The sequence below is a fragment of the Polypterus senegalus genome, chromosome 15, assembly GCF_016835505.1.
Source record: "Polypterus senegalus isolate Bchr_013 chromosome 15, ASM1683550v1, whole genome shotgun sequence".
Lineage (NCBI taxonomy): Eukaryota > Metazoa > Chordata > Cladistia > Polypteriformes > Polypteridae > Polypterus > Polypterus senegalus.
In genome coordinates, this window is record NC_053168.1 from 127434068 (window position 1) to 127460344 (window position 26277).

Here is a 26277-nt window from a genome sequence, read left to right on the forward strand (position 1 = left end):
CCTGACATTCTGTTTGCCCTCTTAATGGCTTCTCAACTAATCTCGGAAGGAAATGCACAGGAAATATCCGCACAGTCATATAAGCACACAGGAAATATCTGCAGACGGTAAAATGCGTGCACAGTAAAAACCGCATGTGGAAGAATACGCATATGGCAAGATGCGCACGCGGAAAAAAGCACATGGCGGCGACATATAAGTATTACAAATATAAAAAATATGTCACCTATACTGCTAGACGTTTTTTATTATAATAAGATATAAACGATTAACACACCCTAATTAACAGTATTGCTTCAGAATATAAGCCAGTGCATCTTTGCTCACTTCTGATAAGATGTCTCCAATGACATTGTGAGAAGTAGCATTCACAGCTACCATGGCTTGTCGCATTCGACTTCTGGCGAGGTTTGCTTCTGCTTTCTGGGGACAGGAGTCATGACAACACAATGTCTCCCTTCTTCGTGTTCATTAAGGAATGGCACTTTGTTGATCGATTGTCACGGCACCTCCAAGTATCTATTCCATTTGTTGTACGAAAACGCAGATATTCAAATCCCTCATAACCGAGAATTGGCTTGCCTTTCTGACTGGTCGAAAACTCCATCTTGCTTATTCAAAAAAAAAAAAAGTCAACTTGCTTTGCTCGAAAGTTAGGGAAGATTAAAAAAAAACTCTTAACAAATTAAAACATACAAGCTTATAAATACGTTTAGTGAACAATTATACAATTTCGTTCATTTTTTTTTTCTTCTTTGCATATACACCTTTGCTGTTCGCACATTTTTCCATATGCGCATTTATCCACGCGCGGTTTTTCCCGTGTGCGGTTATTTCCCATGCGCTTATATAACTGTACGCTTTTTTCTGTGCGGATATTTCCTGTGCGCTTTTTTCCCCTCCGTGTGCTTCTTTCCGGTCACCCGTCTCAACACTGTCTAGCAGATGATAGTGATGAGTCCACTACAACTCCTAAGTCCTTCGCATAAGGTGGACTTTCAGTCTTCAGACCTCCCATTGTGTATTCAAACCTCCCTTTTTTCCTTCCCATGTGTAATTCTTTATATTTACTGACATTAAATTTCATCTGCCATAAATCCGCCCAGGCCTGTCTGCTGTCCCAGTCTCTCTGTGATGATTCAGAACATCAAACAGATTATGGAGCATCGCTCAGCAGGCCCCCATTTTGCCGGGGAGGCAGGAGGGCGCATTGCAGGTGCCACACATGCCAGGATGACCTCTTCATACGCAGTAAGGTGCTTCATCTTTTGGATGTCACACTTCATGAACTTGCCTTCCCTACCTGTTTTAAACTCTTCCTCCTTCGTTTTCTTCACGTTTATCACTGCTAGGGGGTACGGACGGAGTCGACGAAGTAGAAAGACCGCTGGAGGTTTTGCAGAATTTTCTGAATAATATTGGATTTGACTTATTGATTTTCATGAAACAGCGAGTCAAATCGTAACTTCAATACATTACTCAGTCCTACCACTTTGTCTGAGCATTGAAAGAGGTGACTGGCCAGGCAGACAAGTCCAAGAGCCAACGTAAGGTTTTGCCATCCTGGTAACCCCTTGTCTAACTACAACAGAAAAGAGAGCTGATGGCGACTAAAACAAAAAGGTATAAGGGATGGCATCAAGAGCTGAATGAGCTAAGAAGAGTCAGATTGGCATCTGATGCCACCTTCTCAGAACGAGCCAGTTTTATAGGGCTGAGATTGGAAGGGGTGGGGCTTTCTCGGTCCCTGGGGGGTCAGTCATCCATCCTGGATGATATTTGTTTCTTGGCTGAGGAGGAGGAAGGAGAAGATATTGTTAGCGTCAGCGCCCCCTCTCATCCCAGGGTGGAACAGATTATCTCATTTGAGACAGGAAGGTGGTCCCCACAGTACGTGACAGAATGTCTGGTCCCTCGACTAAGATTTAGATCGGAGGTTTTGGCTCTGGCCCTTTTCATTACGTTTGGTTTCTCACTACGATTCTCGGCTTCTGATTTTTGTCGCACATCCCTGGCTGTGTTGGTAAAGCCTTTCTTACTGGTTTTGTCCTTGGCCAGTTAGATCCATCTTCTGATTCCTTCTTTATTCCAAATGATGGCTGCCCTGCCCTGCCCTGCCCTGTGTAGTCGGCCCACTCGTGTTTACTTTTTTGTTTTCTCCGCCTTTGCCTAATGCTGGGAATTAAGAATTCGGGAGGTGCCACTGGCCCATAAAAGTGCCCCCCCCGCCCCACCCCCCACGGGGCCTGACAAAACTTCATGCAGAATGTGATTTTCTCCGTTAACAGGGTTTAGAGGGTGCCCTCTAGTGGCCACACGATTTTCAAAGTGAGGACAAAAGAGTAGCTTCATATTTCTTACAAAGCACAAATTAAATTTTGTGTTCATTATTTGTGCCCCTGGAATAAAATGTAATCGCCCTGCGGCAGCAGAGGCTGTTTAATGCGTGTGAATATATTAAGCAAATCATTACTGGCTTATTCAATTTTTATAAAAAGAAATCCGGCAACACTGAAAAATATATTTTTTTTCTGCTTAGAAATAAAATACTTCAGCATAGAAATCCATTAATTATTAGAAAAACAGCAACATCTCAACTTTTTAATGAGCCTTGTGATGAATAACACAAAATGTCAATGTGATAACAGCAAGGATTTTTCTTTCCGCCGTTGTCATGCATTCATTTCATGTCCAAGCACAGATGGATGAACGCTAAACGCTTTCCAAGCAAGCTGTGCTCCTTCCACCAAAATGATAAGAACGGCATTGAGAGTTTCCCAGATTTCCATCACAGAACTCCCAGTCGGAATGGCCCCAGCAAAACGGGATTTCTCCCATTTAATTTCATGAGTTGACGGGGTGGCTCCGGGATGACCAGACGGTTTAAAGCCAAGGACGCAGTTTTGCTCCAGGGATGGGGTGGGGGGTGCTGGCGTTTTCTATTAGTCGTTCCTTTTTTTTTTTTTTTTGGATATTTCTGACGATTTTCCATCACTGGAGAGCACGAAAAAGGATCTGTGAGTAAACCTCCCACAAACGTATTAAAAAAGAAAGAGCCGCGTGGCGTAATATAAAGCGTTGTCAAGTAATTATCCTGCTCATTCGATTAGAATTGTAATGATAACTTTCTTACATCACGTTTACTATTTGGTTTTAAAGCGTTAATGATAAACGTGCTCATCTCAATGTGTCAGATAAATCATGTGGAGCAAATGCAACAAACAAAAATTTATTTTTCCCAATTTGCATATATATTGCAGCATGCAGCCTCATATAATAACATTAAATGAATCCCACATTGTCTTCAATCTAATTGTAGCGGCGAGAGAAGGCTCTCGGTTCCTCCAGTAATTCTACGAGTAGCATGAAGTTGATTACCTCCAATGAATATTAAAATCTCCTCACCCTCGCACTGTCGATGGGCTTTACGGCGCCTTCTGCTGCCAACGCACTTCTTAGCCGCAACTTGAGGGCTACGCTGCCAGCGTGGTGTGAATCTTCATATGGCCTCCTCCCAGAAATGTCACTGCAGCTCCCGGGGAGGCGCCGAGGTCAGTGCTGCCCGTAGTTGAAATACGTCACACGTGTGTGTAGGCTTTACAGAGAGAACCGAGACCCCCGTCACCTTCTGTGCTCCCCACTGCCTCACAGGTTTCATTTGTCGCCTGTACAGGTGGGCTCAGGCACTCTCGCACAGGACATGACGTTTTTGCCCATCAGTCTAAACTCGATAAGCCGTAACTTCTTCTCTTCGGCTGCTCTCACTTAGGGGTCCGCCACAGCGGATCATCCCTGTCTTTCTTTCACGGCATTTCCTTCCTCAGCACATCCATTAACCTTCTCTCTGGCCTTCCTCTTGCCTGGTGGTCCTATCCCCTCCGATGTACCCCTCTTATCTACCCTCTGCACGTGCCCAGACCATCTCACTCTCACCTCTCAGGCAGGCACAGGGTATGCCAAACCAGTCTGGAAAATCACAACTGCCATAACACCAGCTGCCAGAGTGGGATTATTTAACTCTTTGAGGGCAGAATACTTTTTTCCCCACAAACAATGGTTTCACACATAAATCAACGTCAAACGTCTGTTGCTTTGTTCTGTGGCGGCTGTCGCGGCCCGTTCGCCGTTTCTGCAGGCTGGCTGCCTGGCTGTCTTCATGTGGCGGTGACAGCTGCAGTGCAACGCAATCTTGGTTTGTCCCTCTTATCATCGTAAGTGGCGGTCCTCCCAGGCGCTTCAGCACCACAATCAGCTGCGGACAGATCACTGTCGTTTTTTGATCTCCAGCAACAGATCACTTGCACCAAAATCGGAATCCGGCAAGTCAGATTCAGATTCAATGACAAAATACGCAAAATGTTGTCCACAGAGTACGTTGCTTTGCGCATTCGTGTTGGCGATGCCATTTTAGAGGTTCGTTTGCTTTTCGCTTCTCATGTGTGCCAGTGATCGAGGTCAAATGAGTCAAACCATCTTTCCTACTAGCAAAGAGAGTCAAACTAAAACATGACAGCGAGTTTTGTCGCCGTTTACAGCAGATTACCGTCCTCTACCCCGGAATTTTTCAACAAAAGTTGACATCTGCCCTCAACGAGTTAATACCATCTGTATGGTGCGTCACTCAAGAGCTGGCATTTCCCAAAAATGAACTTACGGTGGTCTTTGGGGGCTCCTGCTTAAAAGTAAAGTAACCCAACTCTCAAAAAAGGCACAAGTATGTGGGCTTCAAGCGTGTTTTCAAGGCATTCAGGCAATCAACTCACCTGAAATCAGATCCGATCCTTTTTCCATGTTCTGGTTCTCCGGGATCAGGACACGAATTGGAGGCTTGTTTAATTCCACCTTCATTCACTGCAAAAGAAAGCAACAGGACGCGTCAAGCAGTGCGCTTGGACAGGCCATTTCACAGGTACAGTACAATTAAACGGGGCTTGTGCCACTCTAGATGTGAAGACCACTATGGCTCTCGGCCTCGGCATTTGAAGAGGAGAAGCGGGACCACCAATACAACCCTTCCCCCTCACCCGGCAACTTGCTCAAGTGCCCAGCACTTCAGACTTTCAAATTCAAAATGAATAACGAGGGGGCCGTGTGGGTGTGCCAGGGGATACCTGGATAGCTCAACGGCACCATTCAGCTCCATGAAAAACTGGGACAGTTCGGAACCATGACGGGTACTAGCTGTCGGACCTCACGCTGATAACAGTTTGGATGGTCCTTAATCTTACTGACCTGGAGAATACGATGGCTGGTTTTTTTTTTCCCCCTAAAAACTTCACCGGGCTACTTTTCCACGTCCAGAGAGGTTAATGGCACTTCTGGACAATGTTGATGTGTGGCTGCTGCTTTGCTTAGTGAAGCCTCAGCTTGTGTTTGTGAATGCAGCAGTCAATGGTGCCCACCGACAACGTATTCCCGAGCCCAAGTCATGATGTCCATTACAGACAGTGACGTCTGAGGGACTGGAGATCACACATTCAGAAGTGACTCTTCAGCTTGGCTCTTTACGTGCCCAGATTTGACCGATTCTGTCAATCTTTTAATTTGATTGCACACTGTACAGAGTAAAATACTCCAAATCCTAACATTTTTATCTTTGGAGAACGTTACTAAGGTGAGTCTTGACTCGTCCTTACTCTTGACAGACAAAAGTCTTTTTTTTGGAGGCTCTTATATACTCAAAACAGAAATGTTTCTCATAACTTGGTTATTTCAATTTGTCACATCATTAGTAGTCCCTAAACTACTCCTGTCCAAGCTTTTTTGGAGCATCAATCCACCTTAATAAAAGGATAAGTGTTTGTGTGTCCTTCCAGTTGCTATGTCTCTGTCATTCCAACAGATGGCACATCGCAAACATTAAAACTGCTTTTATGGTATGGATTCATAAAATCAGTGTTTTGCATGTATCATTCTAACAGATGGCGCATCACAAACATTAACAGTGCTTTTACAAATCCTATACCAAATGGCATATAACAGAGACATATGCATTGAATTAGTCATTCCAACAGATGGTGCATCACAAACATGAACACTGCTTTTTCAAATCCATTACCAAATGGCATATAACAGAGACTTATGCAATGCATTTGTCCTTCCTGCAGTGGGCATAGCACAAGCATTTGTAGTAATGCATTGTTGTGGTATACCATCTGTTGGAAAGGAAAATGCAAGGGTTTTTTTACTTTTATTTTTTTTTTTAACTCCATGCATTAAAAAATTCATTCCAATTGATGGTGCACTGTAAACAATAATGTTTAGTAAGGTCTGCCTTGATTATTTAGATTTCACAGCTACAATAAATGTATATCTTCAAAAATCAATGTAGTTAGTTAAGTAAAACATGAAAGGTCTCGTCTTTATTCTGTTTTTGTTGTTTGATTTTCTTTTTCTTTTCATTAGAATCTTCCAGAGTGTTCCGACTTTTTTGGGATCAGGCTTGTAACTCCCTCACCCCTTTAATCCAACGTTACGCCAATAGTTCCACCATTATCATTTCGTAAATCTAATTATACTTGAATTTTAATCAGCAGATGGTGTTCTTGTGACTTCAGTAGGCTTTGTGCTTTTCTGTAAATGTTCACACCAGCTGGACAATCCCAAGGTTGCACATGTGATCTGGCTCCGTTGACTAACAGTCCTGAAAGAATTATACGAAATTTTGATTACGTGTCATGAGGCGTGACCTGGTGAACAAAACAGCCAAACTGTGAGAGAAAGCCATAATGTCCTCGTCTCTGCTCCTGTCGCACTTCAGCTGGGGTTCCCCCTCTGACTGCAGTGCAGATCTTTCTTTTATGTCCTTTTGGTTCATTTTGGATCCTTTTCTTTGCATGAATGTTGTTTGTGTCTCAATGCCCTGGTTACGTCCCGTGTGTTTTGTGGGTGGTACCCACCGAAGAGGCGGGGCCACCTGCCAATCACCACCAGGAACTGCCCTCCCCCCTATAAACCCGGAGGGTCCCCCACGGTTCCTGGAGGCTCATTTTGAATGTGCTATGGAGTGTGTGCGAGTGTCTGCTGTGTGTTTTGCACCTTTTTTGAACCTGCGTCCTGTGTTTGACTTCTGTACTGGGACTGTGGTGTTCCCTTTACCTTTTCAGGCAATTCCTCTTGTGCTCCCGTGAACCTTCTTGTGTTCCTGAGTATTTTTGTTAAATAGTCTTCAAGGCCCTTTCTGTTTCTAGATGGGCTTTTAATCTCCTTGTGTGCAAGGATGGATCTTTGGTTTTTGACGCTCTGCTCCTTTACGTTTCCTCTCCTGGTCATCCCCGTAAACTTATTAGACTTTCCTGCACAACACTAACATGCAAGATGGAGTCTGTTGACAAGTCACAGTGGGGACTCCTTGTATAAAAGAGATTGACAATCAGTGAGCACTCTGGTGGAATTTCAATACATAAGTGGTAGCCACAATGAAAGAAGAAAAAGAGCCACTTTGGACAAACAGAAGCGAGACCGGTCTGCCCGATGTCTTGTATTTGTCACACTTAAGCAGATCGGAAAAAGGAAAAAAAAGACGGGTCAAGACTGTGGATGATTTCATCACACATGGAAAACATCTTTACAACCACCAGGCAGCATATTTAACTTTATAACTCCCTGGTGAGGACTCATCTCATGTCCTGTGTGCAGTTTCGGTTTCCATAAAGACATAGCAGCATTAGAGAAGGTCCAGAGAAGGGCGACGGGGCTAATTCAGGTCTACAGGGGATGAGTTAGGAGGAAAGATTAAAAGAGCTTTTACAGTTTAAGGAAAAGAAGATTAAGCTGAGCTATCAGCCAGACAGTGTTGAGAAGCCGTTAAGAAGGTTAACGGAATGTCAGGTTATATAGCGCCTTACATGTGTGGAGTACAAGTCACAGGAGGTTCTGCTCAAGCTTTATAACACTCTGGTGAAGACTCATCTGGAGTCCTGTGGGCAGTTTGGGTCTCCAGGCTACAAAAAGGACATAACAGCACAAGAGAAGGTCCAGAGAAGAGCAATGAGGCTGATTCCAGGGCTACAGGGGATGAGTTATCAGGAAAAATTAACAGAGCTGAGCCTTTACAGTGATGAAGAGGAGACCTGACAACTGTTTAAAATGGTGAAGTGAATTAGTCCAGTGGATCGAGACGGTGACTTTAAAATGAGTTCTTTAAGAACACGGGGACACACAGTTAGACATTTTTTAAGGAGAAATTTCACACAAACATTAGGAAGTTTTTCTTCACACGGAGAACCGCAAACAACTGGATCACGTGAGCAAGTAGTGTAGTGGACAGTGGGACTTTAGGGACTTTCAAAAGTGGGCTTGATTTTATTCCGGAGGAATTAATTGGATAGGATTGGTGAGCTTTGTTGGTCTGAATGGCCTGTTGTCCTCAAGATTGTTCTAATGCTGAAGCTTAACGCACTGGTGATGTCTCATCTGGAGTCCTTTGTGCATTTTTAGGCTACAAAAAGGACATAACAGCACAAGAGAAAGTCCAGAAAAGAGCAGTTCGGCTAATTCCAGGGCTACAGGGGATGAGTTATGAGGAAGAATAAAAAGAGCCGAGCCTTCTCAGAGATGAAGAGGAGACCTGAAGGAACTGTTTAAAATGATGAGGTGAATTCGTCCAGTGGATCGAGACGGTGACTTTAAATGGACTTGATGCTATTTTAAAGAAATTAAGTGGACAGGACTGGTGAGCTTTGGTGGGCTAAATGGCCTGCTCTCGTCCGGATTGTTCTGATGTTCTAATTACATGGCTGTCAAAGTGTGGAAAGCTTGTGATACCTTCTGGGCAAAACAAGAAAATTGAAAATTGTGTAGAAAAGTCATGAGGGAGTTGTGATGATCAATTGTGTCATCTGAGATTGTCATTAAATGTGACTATGCTGACTCACAAGAGACAGTAGAAAAGTAATGACCTGGAGAATCATAAGTCAGAGAACAAGATAAGGGGGTCAAAGCTGGCAGTCAACGAGATGTTTTATCAAAGCCAAAACGCTGATCTGAACAACCAGAAAGACTACATAACGATGTTGTAACGCAGTGACACAAAGTTCACCCGTCAAGCCTGAAGACACACCTGAGATGACCTTTGTATGGTTGCCAGACTGGCACCCCGGGGGAACTCTGGGCAAGATCTCCATGGAGATGGCTGAAATAGAAACTTTACATGTCGGTACCTAAACGGAATTGAATACAGAACTCACTCATAACGGGTACACGACAAAATCAGACCCCATATATTTGAATTCCTCGAGTCTCAAAACCTCATAACCTCATTGCAGATGGAGAGGAACCATACAGGAAATTACACAAGAAGTCATTCAAGATGTCCACTCTCTCCAATAGCAGCATCTCCATCATTCTAAAAACTGAGTTAACGAGTAAAGTCTTACGGCCCCCCTGAGAGACCATCTATAAAAAAAAAGATGGACTAGTGCACTTTACCCGGCCTCAGTAATTTGACGGAGGTAACCTCAGAAGTCTACAGTATTGCTGAGCCGCCTTCCTTCAGCAGATGATAAAGAGACGCTCTCTCCAGGTGTCACGGCCTTATGTTCCCTACGCCGTTCTACAGACTTCCTCGCTCTCCGTGGTCGCAGCTGAGGGGCACTCGTTATGCATGCATATAGCAAACCACCCGCTGGAAACTGTCATGCAGAGCAAAATGACATCGCAATCAAAGAAAAGCAAATGCAAGTCAGTGGAAAACGAAATGCTTTAAAAAGACACACGGATGGCAAGCAGGTGCATAGAAGGCATGAAGCAGACATGGGTGACGACGGTGCAGGTGGGCGACAAACCGCAAAGAGCAGGTGGGCAATGCCAAGTCACTGTGACAAAAAAGAAAACCCTCGGAAATGAGAAAGGGCAACACATTTTTTCAAATGGACCACATCTTTCTTGACATTTTAACAATTCAGTGGAGTTACTTCAAAATAGGACAGGTGCATATAGCGCCTTCACTTTCTGCATATTTCATCTAGGAGTCTTTTGCTATAATCTTTTAAATGATTTTTTTTTTCTTCTCTTACAACACTCCTCAGACTATAAATACAACAGCAGGTCAGGTCACTTGCAGAACTTCTCAGATGATTCTGCATTTGTGGGCTGCATTGATAAAGGGGATGAGACAGAGGAGAGTAGTCAGGGGGAGATCGGCCTACCACCACTCAACATCAAGGACAAACTAGAAGACATACAGCAGCTACCACAGTAGACTTGGGTGTCGTACTTCTGAAATTCTCAGATGAGTCTGCACTTGTAGGGTATGTGGATAAGGGGGACGAGACAGAGGAGAGGAGTCCGGTGGAGAACTTTTAGGTGACTCCTTTATGTCTTTGTGCTCTACAGAGAATTATGTTATGTCTGAGCATCATCACTTAGAATAAACCTTCTACAAGGCCTGATGCATCTAGCCAGGGTTTTTGAGGGCATTTCCCCCTCTAGTGGCATTTTCGGAAGTGATTTGGTACTTTTGGTGCCCCTCCCCCTCCTTAAAAGTGATATTCCATGATGCCCGCTTCACTCACTAGTGTACTCTTCATGTTGTAGGCAGTGTGTGCCATGCTGTGCTGTGTGTGGCACCCACAAATGTGCCCAGTTACATCTTTTGATCCTTTTCAGGGTCGATACATTGGGTTCCATTGTGGTTTTGGTGGTGACAGAAGAAAAATCTTGAAATGTGGGGTAATAAACATTTATGCCACACCTTGGAGACCTAGGTGCAAAAGAAGCGGAGGACTTACCCTTCCTGATTCAAGGTAAATAAATTTGAACTTCCCAAAGTTCTCTGTCTGACAGTCACATTACATGTACTTTTTCCTTTCTGTATTGTTTATTAAAAAAAAAATAAAATAAAATCTTTCTCGACCCCCCAACTCCACTAGAAATTGTGGGAAATTAAACCCCATGGCAATCGTGTGATCTTCAAAAGTTCTTTGAACCTTTTCTTCTCCGAGTCCTGCCTGACTAGTACAATGGAGACGTTCAACTCATTAACTGCCAGCAGAGTGTTTATGCATCAGTATCTAAGAACAAGGAAAGGAGCAAGGAGCCGAACGAATCTTAAGGGAAAAGGAGATGAAAAGGGCCGTGCATCTTATTTGTATAGATACAGCACCCTCACAGACACAAACCAAGAAGAAGAGCAGCACTCTGTGTATCCATAATCATCCGGTTGATTTTATTTTTGCTTTATCTTATCCTGACCAGCATTGGCACAATTACCCAAGCCGGCTTGCTCCTCACTCACACTCACTCCAGTAGTTCTTAAACATTACTTTTTTTGCCACTCAATTTTTCCTTTTTTGTTTCTCCATGACCCACAAATCACTGCGGAGCATCACCTAGGGGGTCCAACCCTTTTGTAAAATATGAGCCGATTGTTGTCCCGTGTGTGTGTGTGTGTGTGTATTGGGGAGGAAGGGTTGCCCCCCGTGAAGAATTGCTGATCAAAACTTTAGAAAGGGTTTGATCCCTTTGCCCTGATCTGTGCTGTGCCACAATTTGACCGTGGAGGGCTACAGAAAGTCCTTTAGACTTCACGGCTTGGTTTTTGACCTGAAATGCAGTCAATTGGCCACAAGTGGACTCCTGTCAAATTCTAGGAAAATCTCAAAACAACAGTCTACCATAAATACCTAATGGATAGAGTAAGGCTAAAATGGCTGTCCTTCCAATAGCTTCTACCATCTCCTCCGAAGACTTCAGATTACCTGGTAGGGTGACCACTAGGTTCTTGGTCAACTCTTTAACCAAGGCCCTTCTTGTTGACTTCCTCAGGTTGGTCAACCTCTGGACGAGTCCTGCTGGTTACAAATATCTTCCGTTTCTCAAAACTTTAGAGTGGTTGGTTTTTGACTTGAATCAGCAACAAGTGGACTCCAGTCAAGTTCTAGAAAAATCTCAAGACAACAGTCTACCATAAATACCTAAAAGATGGATGGCTAAGATGGTCATCCTTCCAATAACTTCTTCCATCTCAGCTGAGGACTTCTGATTCTCTGTTAGGGTGACCACCGAGTTCTTGGTCAACTCCTTAACAGAGGCTCTTTTGGCCCACTTCCTCAGTTTGGCCAACTTCTGGAAGAGTCCTGGTGGTTCCAAAGGTCTTCTTCTATTTCACAATGATTGAGGTCACTGGGAACACTCAAAGCTTTAGTGATGGTTTGATTCCCTTGCCCTAATCTCTGACTCACCACAGTTTGATCAGGGTGGTCTACAGAGAGTTCCTTAGACCTCATGGCTTGGTTTTTGACTTGACATGCAGTCATTTCAAATGGTCATAAATGGACTCACATCAAGTTCTAGAAAAAATTTCAAGGATACTATGATGGCCATTCATCCAACACCATCTCCAATCTCAGCTGAGGACTTCCAATTCCATGTTAGGGTTGACCATTGGGTTCTTGGTCAACTCCTTAACCAAGGCCCTTCTTGCTCACGTCCTCATGTTGGCCATCTTCTGGACAAGTACCAGTGGTTCCAAACGTCTTCTATTTCTCAAAGCTTTAGAGAAGGTTTGATCCCCTTGCCCTGATCTCTGCCTCACCACAGTTTGATCATGGCGGGCTACAGAGAGTTCCTTGGCCATCATTGCTTAGCTTTTGTCCCGACATGCAGAGTGAGTTGAGTGCCTTTCTAAATGATGTCCAAATCAGCACAATGTGCCACAGGTGGACTCCAATCAAGTTCTCCACACATCTCAAGGACAATTAAAGCAATCAGGAGGCACCTGAGCCCAATTTAGAGGACCGCAGCAAAGACCCCGATTTCAATACATTTGCAGACCTTTCTCGTCACATGTTGTCTCTTCATCATTATGACTTATAAAGTGTAGATTGATGGGCAAAAATGGGAAATTTGTCCATTTAAAAATTAAAATTACAACACAATAAAATATGCAGAATGTAGTTGACTTGGTGTGAATTAAGACGTGAACACCTCGTGAGTCTACTGTAATTTGAACATGTTCAGGATAGGAATACAGTAGACCCCTGCGAAGTCACGGCTCAGAGTTCGCAGCCTCAGTCCTTTGCAAATTTTTTCTTTATACCTAACTAATAATTGTTAGCGGAAACCGCAAATATCCTCTGCAATTTTTTTATGGCTTTTATCGTGGCAATACAGTACTGTGGAGAGAACACCAAGCAACCGTAGAGGAAAACACAGCTTGGGATGGTGAAAGTAGCCAATCCGAGAGCGTTATTTATTTCTCCTTGCTGCCGATTGGCTGCTGTCCTGTGATGCATCTCCGGCAGATGCAGCCCAGCATTCCCACATCATAACAGTCTACTACGTGTAGCTCTCTCGAGTGTTTCAATGAGCAGTTTTCATTTTGTTAATCTTAAACCCCTAAAATGCCACCCAAACGCTCTGCACCTTCAAAGGCACCTTCTGGGAATGAACTGAAGTGCCAGAGGAAGTTTAAGACACTCCAGGAGAAGGTTGAACTACTGGATTTGCTCCGGGAACTAAAACGTTATACCGCAGTAGCCACCCGAGGAGCTGTAAATCCGCTGCTCAGCTGTGCAGTCATTATCTTCTTTACATACCTCCGTACCGCACAGCTAATTCATCATCATCTTCAATCAATATCATTCATTATTGGGGAGTACCCTACATTTTACTGTATTTTTATTAAATTATTACTGTATTTACTGTACCCTTCTTATACCAAAGAAACGTGCTTGCATGAGTTACAGTACATACTGCATAGCGGTAACATCAGGATTTTACATTCTGGGAGACACAGCAGTGCAGTACTGTACAGTCTACGGGTTTACCTTTACATTCTTTTTGTTTTTAGGGAAATGTATTAAGCTGAGTTTGAAATGAAGTTAAAGTGTTTTGGGGGCATATTTAGGGTTTAAACTATAAAAATAGACTTTTTTTTGCCCACATCCAAAATTTGCGGGTGCTCTAGGAACATAACCCCCGCGAATTTCAGTCGTCTGTTTTCAGAGTAACAATGAGATCCCAAAGTTCATGTCCAGAGGGCCGGTAAATGAACCCACATCCCGGGAGCTGCCTCTGACTTCCAGTATAACCCGACACACAAGTCTTTAGGGGGGGCATTTGTGAGAAAGGCTCTCGCAGAGTTGGGGAATCTCTACAACGACGAGTTGGAAATCAATGGAGGTTTGAGGTGGCAGGAATGCCAACGACAAAGCCGACTTGGAATAAAACTTCAGAATCCTAACACGCTGCCGTTTATAAACTAAACAAAGGGCACATCCGTGAGGAAGACGAGCGGGTCAGAGAAAGTGCACTCTTTGTTTTGTTTGTGACATTTTCAGATGTGACGTTGACAGTATTAACCAGGCAGGCAGTTAATTAGGTTCGTTTTTCAAAACTACTAAGGGCCGTTCTTGGAACGTCTTCGGTGACGTCTTCACCTTTTCATCCTCTGCCACGTTACTCATCAGGCTGTCTCCACTCACAGGTAGACGAGCGCTTAAGGGGTGGACTCATCGGGAGGCGATTTAATCGGAGGCCTTTCCATTTGGAGTATTGGAGAATATGTTGCTCCTTATTTTTCTTTTGTCGCTAGAACGGCGCCGCACTGCGATTCTCTCCCTTGTTTTCAGATGTCATTGAGAGTTTTAAGGGATGATTAAAACAGAGATCAAGCCATGTTAGATTTATGAAATAATTATGTTCACTAAAAGGAAATGTTAATTTTAGATTCAATTAAGCTAATGTGTAATATCCAGCTGTTGAATATGCTAAACGGAGCGCCTAATAATTCAAATAAAGTGAAATTCATTCATTTAAATTATTGCTAATCAATCTATGTATTTCAGTTCGGTAAGGGGAGTCCACCCCAGCAAACATCGACTGCGTGGCACAGAAACACGAACAAGGCATGTGATGTGCGGTGGGAGACCAAAATGGGGACCCCTGGAGTGTCCGGCGCAGAAGAGGAATGGGCTGGGGGACAAAAACAGCAAATATCTAAAATGGCGGCTCTCCAGTGCAGTCCTTGGGCTGTTGGTTTAACTCTCCGCCAAGTTCTGTGCTTAGATAAATCCCCTCCTTAATTAAGCAACCTGTTCTTTTTAATGTTTTGTCACCAATCCAGAAATCACAAAGCTGAGGAGTTTTGTAACTCTTTAGTGGAATGTTGCAGGCATTTATGTCTGGTTTGTTACGGAGGGATAATAAAGTGTGGAGAATAAGAAAACGAGACAACCGGAGGTACAACAAAAGTGGGAGAAACGCTAAGAAAGTACAGGAGTGGTATGGACACGTGATGACGAGAGACAATGAAGATGTGGACAGAAGAGTAATGGACATCAGAAAGTAAAAGCAAAAAATGTCAAAGCAGAGGAGGAGGAAGAGAAGATCTGAAAGAAAAGAACCTGAGTGAGGAGGAGGAGCAGGGCCGAGATGTGGGGAGATGGATGAGCAAGAACATCGACTTCACATACGTAGACGTGGGAAAACAGGAAGAAGATAGGGATAATTTAGTGGTTTCTTTTTTATCTTCCTCATCATCATTATTTTCATTATACCAAACATGCAAAAGGACAAAGGTCCAAGTCTTTAGAGACCTGGTGCTCCCTGCTTTCCTGCATGTTTGTGAGACATGGACGCTATACAGAGACGAAGACTGGACTCCTTCATGTGCGACTCTTCGGAGAATCCTTGGGCACCACCGGTTTGACTTTGTGTTGCTCACAGAGTCCCGAATGAGGCACATGACCTGCATTGTGAAGGAGCGTCAGTTACGGCACTACGGCCAGATGGCGCGATTCCCCGAGGGTGAATTTTTGGAATTCCACAACAAAGGGTCTGAATACTTCTAGGTGTTCACTTTTTGATTCTTTCACTGTCACTATGAGTTTTCCACTCTGTGTAGAGTTTGCATGTTCTTCCATTCTCTTCATGGATTTCCTCCCACAGTCCAAAGACATGCAGGTTAGGTGAACTGACCCCTAGAATGTGCTTGGTGTGTTTCTGTGTGTGCCCTGCAATGATCTGGCACCCTGTACAGGGTTTGTTCCCTGACTTGCACCCTGTGCAAGCTGGGATAGGCTCCAGAAGACCCCTGCAACACTGCTCAGGACTGACTAGGGGCTATCAAGCGGCAATTGATGGGAAAAATTGGAAATTTACCTACAGTTAAATCTTCAATAAAATAAATTGTGCATAAGTCTGAATATTTTATGAATCCACTGCATGTATATATCTATCTATCAAACAGAACCTTTCATATCTATCATATAGCACCTTTCATCGGTCTATGTATTATTTAAAGTACATTTCATCTGTTTGATTATCTATCATATAGGGTCTTTCTTATCTCTGTCTGTTTTTCTATCATATAGTGCTAATCTATTTATCTCAAATATTTTATACTGCCTTTTCTTACCTGTCTATCATATAGTGATTCTCTTATTTATTTATCTCTCATATAGTGCCTTCCATATCTATCTATTCCTGCCAACTATGCTATCTAATCCTGCCAACTATGCTATCTTTCTAATCCTGCCATCTATCTAATCCTGCCAAATACACTATCTAATCCTGCCAACTATGCTATCTAATCCTGCCAACTATGCTATCTAATCCTGCCAACTATGCTATCTAATCCTGCCAACTATGCTATCTAATCCTGCCAACTATGCTATCTATCTAATCCTACCAACTACACTATCTATCTAATCCTGCCAACTATACTATCTATCAATCTATCTAATCCTGCCAACTATGCTATATATCTATCTATCTGAGAATTTAGGCTGTTTTAGGGGGAAGGTTGGATCAGCCCACTCTAAGGGAGCTACACCTATATTAACAGTCTATTGTTGTGTGAAAGGATTGGATGGATGGATCTCGAAAGCTCTTATAATTTTTTTTTGGTCCATTACTCTTCATTTTCTGTACTCATTGCATTTCAATGAAAGGCTAAGTAACCTCCTTGGCGTGACTCAGGCTCACATTTCCGTGTAACTACGGTTAAGCCCGAGTCAGACTGAGGGTGAGATTTAACAATCTTCTTTGGAGTGTTAAGACTGACTAACTCTTCAGACAGTATTTACGCTGCCATCTAGTGAATGAAATAATTTTATGCTGCAAAAAATAACCCATAAACAGTTCTGTGTGTTCTGCAACTTTATAGTAACTCTTTGATTTTCATGAGGGGACAGAGCCTTCAACCAAAAAAAAACACAATGGGAAATGAAATGCCTTAAATCCAGTTTTAGAACAAAATGAAAGAGAACCATTGTGTGAACTGAGCGATAGTGACGACGATGTGAATTGGTCTTCAGATGCTGACACAGACAGGGAATGTGACTAACACAGCTCTGTACAACAATGGCAGGTGACTTCACTGTGGTGTAACAATAGCTGTGTGACAAGAAGGTAAAATGACAGTCAAGGAGAAGACTAGGCTAAGCCAAGCTGACGAAGCAGCACCTGTCAGTGTGGTAGCCCCCCAATAACACAAGGGGCACATCCATCAAGTAGATCGGCACTGACATTCTAACCTCTCATATGCAAGTAACAGGAAAAAATAAGAAAAGCACACAAAGATACAGGTGTCTGCTGACCTGATTTCATCGTCGAGCTGTGCACTGGTGACAGTCCCAGAACGTGTCACACGAGGGACGTGTACTGAATCTGTGACAGTCCAGCAGTGGATACCTGGCAGACCTGACCTACTGGCATCATGGTGCTGGTCTGGGGTCTGCTCATTTCTGCCATATGTAATAACATTTCTTTAATTTCTGGGGGTAAACTTAACATTAAGGAGGTTAAAGATAAAGAAAAACTGAAACAATTAAGCAGAATTAATCAGTAATTCATATTTTAGTAAAGAATTGTGTCATTTTTGTGTTTGTTTTACTCTCTTTTTGAAATAATCTACTTGACATCTAAAATGGGAGATAATGTATGCTGAGACATTTCTGAAAATCAGAGATGGGTAGCGAAGGATATCTTTGTGAAATGGATTTTTACAAAAAGCTGATTTGGAGAAAAGAGTCGCATCAGGTAGCTCTTGTTTGTTCAGCAGAATCTGACGACAGTAAACTGGAAACCATTCCAGAATTTCACCTCAGAACAGCTCAGTTAGTGCATTTCCTGGAGCAGTGCGGCTGAATATTCCCGACAAGACATTTTATCAAATAAATAAAGCAGGATTATGGGGGAGCTATGAAGAACACCTGACATTCATACGGGAAGGAACGAGAGGAAGGCAACGGATGAAACATCTAACTCTTCAGCTGGTGTCAAGAAACAGGTGTTCCAATACGTGGTGGGAGAAGAAAAAAAGAAAACAAAGAAAGTTTATGAATTATTGAACTCTCATTTCAGGGCACTGGTCAGAGCTGCGGGAGGCCAGCAGAAGATGGCAGAAACTCCTCAGAAGTCGGGAAACTCACAGAGGTTAGAGAGATGTTGTGGAAAGGCACTATATGAGAGACAGACTGTTATGTGAATGGCACTATATGACAAATACTAAGACAGATGGATATGAAGAGCACTACATGACAGACAGATGGGCAGACAGATATTAATGAAGGGCACTATATGAGAGACAGACATATGGACAGATATATGAAAGGCACTATATGACAAATACTTAGACAGGTAGACATGAAGAGCACTATACAACAGACAGACTGACAGATAGAGATGTGAAAGGCACTATATGATAGACAGACGGGCAGACAGATATTTACGAAAGGCACTATATGAGAGACAGACGGATATGTGAAAGGCACTATGTGACAAATACTAAGACAGGTAGATGTGAATGTCACTATATGAGGGACAGCTGGGCTGACAGATATTTATGAAGGGCACTATATGATAGACAGATGGACAGACAGAGAGACTATTAGTCAGAACACACACCAAAATGACTAAAAAGGAAGACAGACAAATGGACAGACAGATGTGAAAAGCGCTATATAATAGATAGATAGATAGATAGAGTGTCAGACAGACAGACAGACCTGAACACACACTAGAATGACTAAAAACGAACATTTCAAAGAAAGAAAACTTCTGATTTGGCCATTACAGTCCCAGTGAGGTTTTATACTGGTGTGTTGCTTTTGGTATAAAGGAGCACAAGCCCACCACCACATTGCATTATTTGACAGAGCTCTGCTGAATGCTTCATTGGCTGAAAGTCCTCAGTGTTGTTGTATCACAGAGAGGATGTTCACAATGGCACTCAGTTTGGTCTTCATTCTTTCCTCATCTTCTATGTCCAGTGGGTCGAGTGTGTCTCATAACTGAGGTTGCCCTTTTAAATGAGCTTGTTGATTCAGTGGGCTCTCTTGAAATGATGTTACCAGCCAAGCACACTACACTGGCCATCACAGAGTTGTAGATGATGTGGAGGAGGTCGCTACTTAAAAGAACGCAGCATCCTAAGAACAGTCAGCCTGCTTTAATCTTTACCCTTCTAGTTGCTATGTGTTATGAGACCAGTCCAGCCTGTCAGTGATGTAGACCCCCAAGTGCATCCACTCCCTGAATGGTGACCTCTGATGTGGTGAAAGACAATAAGCAGTTCCACCTCCACTAACTGAGCTGCATTTGTGGGTTTAATACGGCAAAGTGATCACCAAACTAGAAAGCAAATGCAAACAAGTGACATCTGCTGAGCATCAAGCAAATTGCACAGTCTGATGACACCACAGAGAACAGCAATAGAAAGAAGAAGAAAAAGAGAGCAGCTCCATCTGATGGGCATCAAGTGTGGGAGCTGGAGGTCTGTGTGTTTCACAAAGTTTCTAATGGATTTGCAAGAATCACTAAAATCCTGTGTTTGCTTATGCATGCTGGGATACTGATTGTTGTTTAATGTGGGGAAAAAATGAATTTAAATGATTTTGGCACAAGGCTGAAATATAACAAAATGTCAAAAAAAAAGGAAGGGTCTGAAGACTTTTTGAATCCTCTGTGACTGCCAAGTATTAAATGATCTTAGTTAAAAGTCTTGCTTAGAATGAATAAATAAATAAATAAATAAATAAATAAATAAATAAATAAATAAAGTCAAATCCCAGTAGGTTGCCAAGCATGAATCTCAATAAAACGAGCCCAGGGTGTTTGTGAACGCAATCGGCTGATCAAACAGACAGCTGTGTTGAGCAAAAGGGAAAGAAAAACGGCAGATTTAGAATAAGCAGTCTAAATAAATCTAATAAAAAAAGTAATGGAATGTAATATGAGCTGTTTATGAAAACAGGTGAAGCAATTTGTGCTTCATTTATTAAACTAATCACTTTTTGGCACAGGAGCACGAGGATCTTGTCAACAGGTATCACGTAACGGCTTATCACACAAGGGCTCAGAAATGAACACATCCTGCGATATCGAGGAAAGGAAAACATCAAAATCAAAAATATCCGGCAGTCTGCTATGTGACGTTTCATTAATAGGGTAGCCTGGCCCACGGTGGATGAGCCTGGACACAGCAATGAAGCCCTTTATTTTATTAAACCAACCAGTGCAGGCCAAATCTTCAAGATTCCACTTTTAAGGAGGACTTTATTTGTCATTCAAAACCAGAGACACAGCGGTGCCCACAAGAAAGACATGACGTCACTCGGCCTGATTACATGCAGGAAACTACAACAACTAGAACAGTTTTCCACAACCTTTCTGGTGTCGCGCCCACATTTTCCCTCATAAATGTCTTTGCAGCCCACCATTAAGAATCGAGCATGGACATCAGAGCAGGCGGGGGTTCCCTTTGGTGAATCGAATGTGGCCATTAAAGAGCTGGAATTAAGTGCAATTGTCGAAGTCACACTCAGCAACCCACCACCAGTATGAACAGCAGCAACATACCACCCACTGGCCGCAGGACGGCAAAAACTCAGTGGTTGAGAAATACTGAACTGGATTATCAAGATTATTTAAAACTGTCCAAGCAGAATAAAGCCAAACAAACCAATCAAACTGACTGAGCAACCAAAGAGAAATTGAGCCAATCAGATAAAAGCCAAACTGACCAATCAGACTGACAAAGTAACCAAAGAGAAACTGACCAAGTAGACTGACCGAACAATCAAAACAAAACTGACCAATCAGATTGGCTCAGCACCCAAAGAGAAACCGACCAATCAGACTAACTGAACAATCAAAACAAATCTGACCAATCAGATTGGCTCAGCAACCAAAGAGAAACCGACCAACAATCAAAACAAAACTGACAAATCAGATTGACTCAGCAACCCAAGAGAAACCGACCAATCAGACTGACTGACCAATCAAAACAAAACTGACCAAGCAGACCAAAGTCAAACTAACCAATCAGACTGACTCAGGAACCAAAGTAAAACTGACCAATGGGACCAAAGTCGAACTGAGCAATCCGTTTGTTCGGTGGGACTGACGCACGCACTTACGCACACACAGGCCGCGGTGTTTTGATACTGTAAGCTGTTCTGTTTATTCGGTTCATGCTGAGAGCTACCACTAAATTCCATTGTACATCATGTAATGACAAGAAAGGCCGCTCGTCTATGCTGTACGCTCCATTCATATTGTTTATCCTTTTTATTCCTGGAAGGTTTTTTTTAATACACAATAATTCATTCCCTACAAAAGAACTCCCTATTTGTTATGAGTCATTTTGTAGCCTTTGGTATCAAGTAAAATGTATGCGTCTAAAGTTCAAAACAACTTCATTAAGAACATAAATTTCCACTAACTGCAGCAATTTCCTTCATACAATAATTCATTAACTCATCAATAATTCACTAATTTGGCATTGTTTAAAATTCTTCAGTTTTGAGGTGGCTATGCATGAGCTAATAAAGCTGCAGAGAGTGCGGAGACTGAAGGCACAAAAACTCATTTCTAAATATAAATTCATTAACCCGAATTCCTGATATCACAGGACGCAGGGCTGACAATTTACTTCATTTGCGTGCCTGAGGATATAAACTGGCAGACGAGCGTATTTTGGGGGGTTAGTGCCCCACACTCGTCACAGTACAGGCATCCTGCCCCAGGTCACGGTCTCCATGGAGTTGTAGAAATGTTTGCGTTCGCTAGAACTTTCTGTCTAGACGGCCGGCTCCAGCACAGCTTGCACCGCTTTCACCTCAGCGCTTGCTCAACACGGTGTGCAGAACGTGAAATGCTCTGAAAAACAAACCTCTGTGGAGTTCCCAGTCCCTACTGACCTCAGCCAGCCTGCTAGTTGCTCTCCTCGCTGTGAGCCTCCACCGCTCTGTCATATGATGGTTTGGCGCCCCTACTGTCACCTTTGATCCAAAAGCTTCCTGAATTCTCATTTGGTGGCCTGAAAGTTGCATCCTTGGAGTGGCGACAAGTGACATGGCCGGAATAGTATGAATCAAAATGACAATGGGAAAGGGTCACCTGATCAGCAGGCACCGTTACCGTTACTTCAGACACATACATAAAAGACATTTTTGCTGTGTGTGACGTCTGAGTGGACGCAGACCCTCTGCGTTTCTCCCAGTTGATTCTGTGGTCCGGCAGTGGTCTGTTCTGCTCCTACTCTGTTCACTGCTTTCATAGACTGGGTGTTGGGCAGGGTGGCAGGGTCCAGTGGCTGGGGGGGTATCTGTTGGTGAAGAGAGATTCACTGATCTTCACTTTGCTGATGATGCTGTGATCTTCATGGAATCAATGGAGGCTCTGATTGGGGGTCTCAAGAGACTGAGTGAGGAGTCCGAGTGTCTGGGCCCGTGAGGGTCCTGAATAAAACCGAGAGCCAGGCCTTTAGTGACCTCTTAGGCACGGCCATCAGCAGGGTGTCTGTCTGCACAGAGAGTGCCGACTTCAATGAGAGGTTTACTTACCTCGGCAGTGACATTCATGGGTCTGGTGACTCTTTCTATGAAGTCAGTAGACGGATTGGGGGGTCATGAGGTTATTGGAGAGGGTTGTGTGGTGGTCACGATATCTCTGGAAAAGGACTAAGGTCCAAGTCTTTAGAGTCCTGGTGCTTCCTGTCTTGTTGCGAGACATGGATGCTATCCAGTGACCCGAGACCAAGACTGGACTTCTTCATGCGAGTCTCTTCAGAGGGTCCCTGGGTACCCATTGGTATGACTTTGTGTTGTTCACGAGTCCCGAATGAGGCACACGACCTGCATTGTGAAGGAGCGTCAGTTATCGGCACTACGGCCATGTGGCGCGATTCCCCGAGGGTGATCCGGCTCACAGGACCCTCACTTTTGAGGATCAGGCCAAGGGGACACCCACATAACACCTGGCTGCGTCAGATAGATCGGTGGGACTGGAACGTGTGTCTGCCCTTACTGCCAACCAGGGTCCTGAGCGGTTTTTGTCATATGGTGGGTGCTCCCCAACCTGACCTGACCTGAGACGCTTGATGAAGGTGACGCTGTGACAAGTCCTTGAAAGTAAACGGTGTAAGCAGAGTCACCTCCCGTTACTCTGGCAGGCAGAGCATTCCAAAGGACTATTGTGTTTTTTCCCCCCTAAAGCTTTCTGTACCCAATCTAATAGCGCTGACCAAATGTCATAAAAACTCTTTTTAAAACCGCATTACTGATGTTAAAGAGAGGAACGCCAAGTGAACTCACTTTGTGAGCAAAGCGGGCAAGTAATAACATTTTATTAGCTTCCCATCCTTCTCAAAATGGACCTCAATAATCGTTATTTACCAGCTTATTGTCTCTCTGATACCTCGTTGTGTTTAAGAGCTGCCACTTCAGCAGCAGAGCAAAAGAGAAAACAGATGGAACATGAAACCTAAAAAGCCTTCTGGGCTGGCACCAAACGTGACATATACAGTAGAATTTCCAAAGTTCTTAGTTCAAAGTCAATTGAATTCTATGACAGCGGCAGCACAATAAAATGCAGCACATATACGCTGGGGTCCCGGCAATGATGAAGCGAACACCATAAACTGACCTGGAGGCCGATATAATGGATAAATAGGAGGAAGCAACGTATCAGGACTGCATTCTCCTCTGACACATTAGGTGGCAGCAGTCCCAGGCCTCGGCACCCATAGTGCATGCTGGGAACTGTAGGCCCGTAAATGCAGTCCTGTTGGATTCTATGGGTTCGTAATTCCAAGTTTCAGGGACTCCCGTCCGATCTGATGGAACTTCCACCAGGCTCTGCCCTGGCAAAGGAAGTACTCCCGGGTCTCGGATAAAAGAAGCCACTAAAAAGAGGACAAAGCTCGCCTGGGAGGAGTGGAAGAAGAAAAAGGAGAGAAGTAGAGGATTGTGTGTGCACTGGTGCTGGTACTCTTATTACGAGGAGGCCTTTTTTGAGGTAAAAACCCAGGACTGGTGTCTGGCGTGCTGCAATGCCCCCTACAGGCCACAGAGGAAAACTGAAGCGCTCCGAGTACTTTTCTGAATCTATTTGATCTTTTTATATTATGCAGGGTGGACCAAAATGAAGTACCCCATTTGTCAAGGTAGAGGCAGCTGAGTGGGTTGGCGGTCCCTTGTAGTTTTCAGTTGGCCACAAGCCTTGGTCGGGGACGCACCTTGATTCCGCTGTCAAAGTGTTCTTCAAAATCAACAAATCCATCATCACTGCGCAACACACCTTCCACCTTCGCAGTTCAGCATTCCTCTGAACGGTGACGTCCCAAATCAGAAAATAATTCTTCATTGGGTGGCTCAATTTAGACAGACGGGTCCAACATTGAACAGAGAATCCCCAGGCCGTCCTCGGACTGCACGAATGCCTGAAAACATCCAATCTGTAAGGGCGTCCATTTTGCAGTCTCCTAGACGTTCAGTGCACTTCTGCCTTCGACATTTCCAACACATCTTTGATTTTGCACGAGGACCTTAATTTCCATTCTTACAAAATGATGGCAGTGCAGGAACTCACAGAGAGACTGGGAGAGCCATAGAGAGTTGTGCGCCGCACCGTTCATCGAGATGCCAGCGTCATGTGCAGTGATGAGGCACATTTCCACTTGAATCATTTGCGTAAATAAGGAAGACTTTCACTATTGGGCTGAAACCAACCCTGGTGAACTTCATCAGAGACCCCTGCACCGTGAGTGGGTTACAGTTTGGTGCACCGCTGCCATTGTAGACCCTTACGTTTTTGAGGAGGGGGGAGCAACAGTTACCATCACTTCAGAACGATACCTTGAAATACTAGAGAACTGGAAGAAATGGATGTGGTGGATGCTTGGAGCTACAGGATGGAGCGACAACTCATACGGCCTGTGCGGAGATCCATGCAAGTTTTGCGGGAGAAGTTTCCAGGGAAGCTGATCTCCCTGTGCTGCGATGACGGGTGGCTTTCACGTTCGCCCGATCTCGCTCCGTGCGATTTCTTCTCAAGTCGAAGGGATACACACACTGACCTCAAAACCTTGAAGCCCTCAAGGATGCTGTTTGCCATGAAATCCACTTGAAATGGCCGAACAAGTCATGCGAGCATTCAGAAATCGCCTCGAAGAGTGTATCACGAATGATAGCCACCACCTTGAAGACGTCATTTTTAAAACACGATGAGAAAAATCTATTTTGTATCCCCTTTCTTGTGTTGTAATGAAATTGATTTTATCTTGTAGCATTTTTGTCGAATAAATGTTTGAAATGTCCCTCCATCCATCCATTATCCAACCTGCTATATCCTAACTACAGGGACACGGGGTCTGCTGGAGCCAATCCTAGCCAACACAGGGCACAAGGCAGGAAACAATCCCCGGGCAGGCCGCCAGCCCACCGCAGCTGCTTCTTTTTGGCTCACTCTGTATATAGTCACGCATGTGAGTCAGTGGGCTCATCTGAGGTACGTACCACCATTCTGGGACGAGAGGGGGCGCTGGCACTACTCATGTCTTGTCCCCTTGACTCCACAGTGTGAGAATAGGCCCAGAGAGGGCAGCTGACTCCGCCCCTTCCTGTCTCCTGCCTATAAATCATGGGGTGGCTGGAAGGAGGGGCGGCTGACTCCGCCCCTTCCTGTCTCCTGCCTATAAATCACAGGGTGGCTGGAAGGAGGCGTCACTCCGTCAGCAGAGCACACTGTGGGACGGAGGGCAGGTGCCCCCTACTGGACACAAGTCGTGTAATGTGATGCCAGCTTTACTCTTGCAACAAAGCCCCTGTGGGGACTTGGATGCCCTTACTGCGCCTCCAGCTCCCTCAAAATGGCTGAAACAAGCCATCAGGGTTTGATAATCACCGTTAGTCGATGCAAAGCCTGCAAGAAAGTTACACTTTATTACTATTATTTTTTTTTCTACCAAGACTACTGAGATTTTGTTAAAAAAAAGTGCTATATTTTTATACAGTAATAAAACACATCTAGCTGTGTGAGACAACAAAA

The 26277-nt window shown here is 43.9% G+C and overlaps 1 protein-coding gene across 1 annotated transcript in view; it reads right to left on the minus strand.

Moving 5' to 3' along the window:
• csmd3b (CUB and Sushi multiple domains 3b) overlaps positions 1 to 26277 on the minus strand; it is a 1150768-nt gene that overhangs the window by 447525 nt on the left and 676966 nt on the right. The window contains 1 exon segment of the mRNA XM_039737543.1: positions 4764 to 4851. Coding sequence (XP_039593477.1) covers positions 4764 to 4851 — 88 coding nt within the window.